The 6713-nt window shown below is 48.5% G+C and overlaps 1 protein-coding gene across 1 annotated transcript in view; it reads left to right on the top strand.

Annotated features, from left to right (window-relative positions):
• LOC308171281 (NACHT, LRR and PYD domains-containing protein 3-like) overlaps window positions 1-5632 on the top strand; it is a gene marked incomplete at both ends in the record, with an annotated part of 31356 nt that extends 25724 nt beyond the window's left edge. Inside the window, 2 exons of the mRNA XM_080546115.1 lie at window positions 2861-3015; window positions 5622-5632. Coding sequence (XP_080402241.1) covers window positions 2861-3015; window positions 5622-5632 — 166 coding nt within the window. The remainder of the gene's footprint in view (window positions 1-2860; window positions 3016-5621) is intronic.
• Between the last annotated feature and the right edge of the window lie 1081 nt (window positions 5633-6713).

Below are 6713 nucleotides of genomic sequence, written 5' to 3'. Positions count from 1 at the left end.
GCTTCTGTCTAAGTGGGCGGAGCTTAAGTCAAAGTGGGCGGAGCTAAAGTCAAAGTGGGCGGAGCTTGTGTCAAAGTGGGCGGAGCTTGTGTCAAAGTGGGCGGAGCTTGTGTCAAAGTGGGTGGAGCTTGTGTCAAAGTGGGCGGAGCTTAAGTCAAAGTGGGCGGAGCTTAAGTCAAAGTGGGCGGAGCTTAAGTTAAAGTGGGCGGAGCTTGTATCTAAGTGGGCGGAGCTTGTATCTAAGTGGGCGGAGCTTAATTCAAAGTGGGCGGAGCTTGTGTCTAAGTGGGAGTGGCTTAGACAGTTAGTGGGCGGAGCTTGTGTGAAAGTGGGAGTGGTTTAGACAGTTAGTGGGCGGAGCTTGTGTCAAAAGTGGGCAGGGCTTGTGTCAAAGCGGGCGGAGCTTAAGTGGGAGTGGGAGTGGCTTAGACCGTTAGTGGGCGGAGCTTGTGTCAAAGTGGGAGTGGCTTAGACAGTTAGTGCTTGTGTCTAAGTGGGCGGAGCTTGTTTCTAAGTGGGCGGAGCTTGTGTCTAAGTGGGCGGAACTTCTTTCTAAGTGGGCGGAGCTTAAGTCAAAGTGGGCGGAGCTTAAGTCAAAGTGGGCGGAGCTTAAGTCAAAGTGGGCGGAGCTTAAGTCAAAGTGGGCGGAGCTTGTGTCTAAGTGGGCGGAGCTTGTGTCTAAGTGGGCGGAGCTTAAGTCAAAGTGGGTGGAGCTTGTATCCAAGTGGGCGGAGCTTAAGTCAAAGTGGGCGGAGCTTGTGTGTAAGTGGGCGGCGCTTAAGTCAAAGTGGGCGGAGCTTAAGTCAAAGTGGGCGGAGCTTGTGTCTAAGTGGGCGGAGCTTGTGTCTAAGTGGGCGGAGCTTAAGTCAAAGTGGGTGGAGCTTAAGTCAACGTGGGCGGAGCTTAAGTCAAAGTGGGCGGAGCTTAAGTCAAAGTGGGTGCAGCTTAAGTCAACGTGGGCGGAGCTTAAGTCAAAGTGGGCGGAGCTTGTGTCAAAGTGGGCGGAGCTTGTGTCAAAGTGGGCGGAGCTTGTGTCAAAGTGGGCGGAGCTTGTGTCAAAGTGGGCGGAGCTTAAGTCAAAGTGGGCGGAGCTTGTGTCTAAGTGGGTGGAGCTTAAGTCAAAGTGGACGGAGCTTGCGTCTAAGTGGGCGGAGCTTGTGTCTAAGTGGGCGGAGCTTGTTTCTAAGTGGGCGGAGCTTGTGTCTAAGTGGGCGGAACTTGTTTCTAAGTGGGCGGAGCTTAAGTCAAAGTGGGCGGAGCTTAAGTCAAAGTGGGCGGAGCTTGTATGTAAGTGGGCGGAGCTTGTGTCTAAGTGGGCGGAGCTTAAGTCAAAGTGGGTGGAGCTTGTATCTAAGTGGGTGGAGCTTGTATCTAAGTGGGCGGAGCTTAAGTCAAAGTGGGCGGAGCTTAAGTCAAAGTGGGCAGAGCTTGTGTCAAAGTGGGCGGAGCTTAAGTCAAAGTGGGCGGAGCTTGTGTCAAAGTAGGCGGAGCTTAAGTCAAAGTGGGCGGAGCTTGTATCTAAGTGGGCGGAGCTTGTGTCAAAGTGGGCGGAGCTTGTGTCAAAGTGGGCGGAGCTTAAGTCAAAGTGGGCGGAGCTTAAGTCAAAGTGGGCGGAGCTTGTGTCTAAGTGGGCGGAGCTTGTGTCTAAGTGGGAGTGGCTTAGACAGTTAGTGGGCGGAGCTTGTGTCAAAATGGGAGTGGCTTAGACAGTTAGTGGGCGGAGCTTGTGTCAAAAGTGGGCGGAGCTTGTGTCAAAGTGGGCGGAGCTTAAGTCTAAGTGGGAGTGGCTTAGACAGTTAGTGGGCGTAGCTTGTGTCAAAAGTGGGCGGAGTTTGTGTCAAAGTGGGCGGAGCTTAAGTCTAAGTGGGAGTGGCTTAGACAGTTAGTGGGCGGAGCTTGTGTCAAAGTGGGAGTGGCTTAATTGATTAATTACAATTTTCTTTCATTTGCCAACAAACGACCTACCTCGACTGTACGCAGTTGCACAGACAGTTTTGCTTTAGGATGAAAAACAGAAATCGGTGCCAGAAAGTCCCAGTCACCCAAAAATCGGCACGATGAAGCGTCACAGGGGTCCGGTCGCGTGCCCCGAGTTTCGAGGCGCTAGCTCAAACGGTCGCTCCGTGGCGCCCCCTTTAATTACGGATTTCGCACTTACGTCAAAGCTCCCCGTTTGGGCCACGAATGGCCGATCAAGCCGAAACTCTGGGTAAACACTTGTCTCACCAAGATGTTCGACATATGTGAAAACCAGACCTCTAGCTCACAGCTAGGAGGGGAGTTATGAATTCTGGCCACAGGGGGCGCCGCAACCGAGTCGGGGCTGGGATATGTGTTCGGCGGGGCCCGAGCCGATTCGGAAAATATCTGAACCGTGTCTGTGGCACTTACGGTTGCTGAGCTAAAGTCCTTTAACCTTAAGTCAAAGTGGGCGGAGTGAGCTTGTGTAAACACTGTGAATTTCCCATTCATTCTCTATGGAGAGAGGTTCATTAGCTCATCACATCCACAGCCAAGTCTCTCACACACACACACACACACACACACACACACACACACACACACTCACACACACACACTCACACACACACACACTCACATGCACACGCACACACACACACACACAGGCTAACACACACACTCACACTCACACACACACTCACATGCACACGCACACACACACACACACACAGGCTAACACACACACTCACATGCACACGCACACACGAGCGCGCACACACTTTGTCGTAGAGGTGTGATTTTGGTGTCGTCGGATTCGGCTCGACAAGCTGTTATATGTACCTGACCTACAGTACTCTACATCAAACTCTGTATCAATGATATGTTCTCTGTTCTGCAGACTGACTGGCAGTAGACTCTCCACTGAGGCCTGTGAGACACTGGCCTCCGTTCTCCAATCAGCAGACTCACCTCTGAGAGAACTGGAGCTGAGGTACATTACCCGGTCTGATGACTCCTGGCTGAGAGTCTTAGCTGCACTGAGAGATCCACACTGTAAACTACACACACTGAGGTCAGTACTTTTAGAAGAGTGTTTACATGACCCCTCTCTACCACACTCACACACGCACACACACACACACACACACTCACACACACACACACACACGCACACACACACACACACACACACACACACAGACTAACACACACACTCACACACACAGGCTAACACACACACTCACATGCACACGCACACACACACACACACACACACACACACACAGGCTAACACACACAGGCTAACACACACACTCACATGCACACGCACACACGAACGCGCACACACTTTGTCGTAGAGGTGTGATTTTGGTGTCGTCGGATTCGGCTCTGATGTGGATAGAGGTACAGCACTCACACACGCGCACACGCGCACACGCACACACACACCTGACACCAGAGGGCAGTGTTCCCATTCATTCTCTATGGAGAGAGGTTCATTAGCTCATCACATCTACAGGCAGGGTCCCACACACTCCAGATTTGAACCCCCCCTCCCCAGGGGGCCTCTGGTGAGAGGGTAGAAAAGGCTTAGCTCTCAGACCTTCATAGCCCCCCCCACGCTGAGGTTATGTATGTAAAAATATGACATCCACATGACATCCACAGCCAAGTCTCTCGCACACACACACACACACACACACACACACACACACGCGCACACACAAAGCCACAGACACACACACACACACACACACACATGCACACATGCACACACGCATACATGTAGAAAACCCAAAGAATGAAACATTTACATTTACATTTTTTGGCATTTAGCAGACGCCTTATTCCAAAGCGACTTACAATCAATACATTTGAATACTAAGCATGTGAATCAGCAGTCCACCATTCGTTGCAGGAAGAGTAATCTAGCTCGGGCCCAGGGAAACATCTCTGGACAGTGTTCTAGGGTGTAATTGTCAGTGGAAGTGCAGGATCGGATACAGTACATTCTAAAGTGCAGGATCTGATACAGCACATTCTAAAGTGCAGGATCTGATACAGCACATTCTAAAGTGCAGGATCTGATACAGTACATTCTAAAGTGCAGGATCTGATACAGTACATTCTAAAGTGCAGGATCTGATACAGCACATTCTAAAGTGCAGGATCTGATACAGTACATTCTAAAGTGCAGGATCTGATACAGCACATTCTAAAGTGCAGGATCTGATACAGCACATTCTAAAGTGCAGGATCTGATACAGCACATTCTAAAGTGCAGGATCTGATACAGTACATTCTAAAGTGCAGGATCTGATACAGGACATTCTAAAGTGCAGGATCTGATACAGCACATTCTAAAGTGCAGGATCTGATACAGCACATTCTAAAGTGCAGGATCTGATACAGTACATTCTAAAGTGCAGGATCTGATACAGTACATTCTTTTTCCATCTCAAAGGCCCTCAGATACATATGTGTCTTACACTGCATATGAAACCTGTCACACAACATTACACACTTAATTCAGCAACAGGTTCACTGCTCACACCGACTCTCTTCACAGGATGTGTATTTGTATCAGATGAACAACCTGTTGAAGTCAAAAGGTACTTTGGTGTTTTTACAGACTTGTTGTGGTGTGTCTTGTCTGCCTGGTACTCAGCATGTTGTCATGTGTTTTCATGTCTCATTTAGGGTCGACGGACGTTTAGTGACATAGACATTTTGTGAGGATTTGGCCTCATGTCAAAGTCACACCTGAGAGAGCTGCACCTGAGGGAGGGATGGGTGAAGCTGCTCTCTGCTGGGCTGAGGAGACCATTTACATGTGACATGTTTGACATTCAGCAGACGCTCTCATCCAAAGAGCCATACAACCAGGTAGCGTAGCCTTCTGTCCTGGAGGAACACCCGGGTCTCCATGGAAACACAGCCACACCCGCGTGACACTGTGGGGTGTTGTTCACCTCCACGACAGACATGGTAAATGGTAAACAGACTTATATACCGCCTTATTCCGAAGGCTTTACAACGGCCTCTCATTCACACACACATTCACACACCAACACCAAGCTGCCATGCAAGGTGCCGGCCCGCTCTTTGGGAGCAAATTGGGGTTCAGTGTCTTGCCCAAGGACACCTTGACACATGGCCAGCCGGGGATTGAACCGCTGAACCGCTGACCTTGCGATCATTAGACGCCGGCTCTACCTCCTGAGACACATCCTCTACCTCCTGAGACACAGCCTCTACCTCCTGAGACACAGCCTCTACCTCCTGAGACACAGCCTCTACCTCCTGAGACACAGCCTCTACCTCCTGAGACACAGCCTCTACCTCCTGAGACACAGCCTCTACCTCCTGAGACACAGCCTCTACCTCCTGAGACACAGCCTCTACCTCCTGAGACACAGCCTCTACCTCCTGAGACACAGCCTCTACCTCCTGAGACACAGCCTCTACCTCCTGAGACACAGCCTCTACCTCCTGAGACACAGCCTCTACCTCCTGAGACACAGCCTCTACCTCCTGAGACAGCCTCTACCTCCTGAGACACAGCCTCTGAGTGTGTGTGTATATATATACAGTATATATTGTAAATATTTGATTTTGGTGTTTCCTGTCTCATGAACTCTTGTGTATGTTTTTTGTAGTCCAAATCTAGGACTGCAATTCCCTTGATGCCTAGCCACTAGGTGAAATATGACACAGGTGTTGTGCGTTGGCTAAATCAATTATGTTGTTTGAAGCCTTTATACCACAGCATTCACTTGTGTGCTTTATGCCTGAAGAAGGTCTGTGACCGAAAAGCTCGCGCAATGAATGAGGTTTTTTGCACAGATTTGAGTGTGCGGATGCTGTTATCCTCCTGCACTCTACTGATACTCTTCAGTTCAGCTCCTCAGCTAAGTCTGATCACGGATGAGCGGTGGTATTTTCACTATTTAGAGCGATGAACTGTAAAAAGGCCTTTCACTGTGAATAGTAGAGATGTTATTGGTTTGTAAATATCAGTTTGTTTAATGTGTTGCATCATTCAGGAGGACACACCACTCCTGTCTCTGTCTGAGGATGTCAGAGTTTATCTGAGGAGAAATAAAGGTCTATTTTGTTTTACACTGCTGTGTTTTGTCGAATATTAATATATTTGAATATATATATTAGAAATGTTATTATGAATGAATGAATGAATGGACTTTATTGTCATTGCTACAGTACAGGTACCAAACAACGAAATTTAGGAGGGGTGGCTCCCCTGGTGTTAGGAAAGGGGAAAAAAAACACTTTTAAAAAAAAATCACAAGAAGGGAAGGAGCTGGTTTACATAAATAAAGGCTATGTACACAATCCACTGTACTATACTGTACAGATAGATAGATAGGTATTTAATAATACCAATTGGTATTGTATTTTATATCGTTGTTGAACATGTGTTTTAATAATAATAGGCTAACCTTTATTTGTATAGCACTTTTCCTGCAAACGAATCAAGCTATGTGGCAGGCAAATTGACGCAACTACCGTGTTTCTCTGTCTTCGTAGTCCATAGTAATATGGTTGTAATGTATAGAGATGACCAGCAGAGGGCGCTGCTCTACCAAGTAATAATTGACGCCCGGCCTGGGCTGGCGGTTGACACACACGGTGCTGCAGATGAATGAATGAATGAATGAATGAATGAATGAATGGTCTTTATTGTCATTGATATAGTACAGGTACCATACAACGAAATTTGGGAGGGGGGG

This window comes from Nansenia antarctica (genome assembly GCF_963989245.1).
Source record: "Nansenia antarctica genome assembly, chromosome: 15".
Taxonomy (NCBI): Eukaryota; Metazoa; Chordata; class Actinopteri; order Argentiniformes; family Microstomatidae; genus Nansenia; species Nansenia antarctica.
Note: the sequence above shows the minus strand (reverse complement) of the source record. Positions and strands in the feature narration are given on the sequence as shown.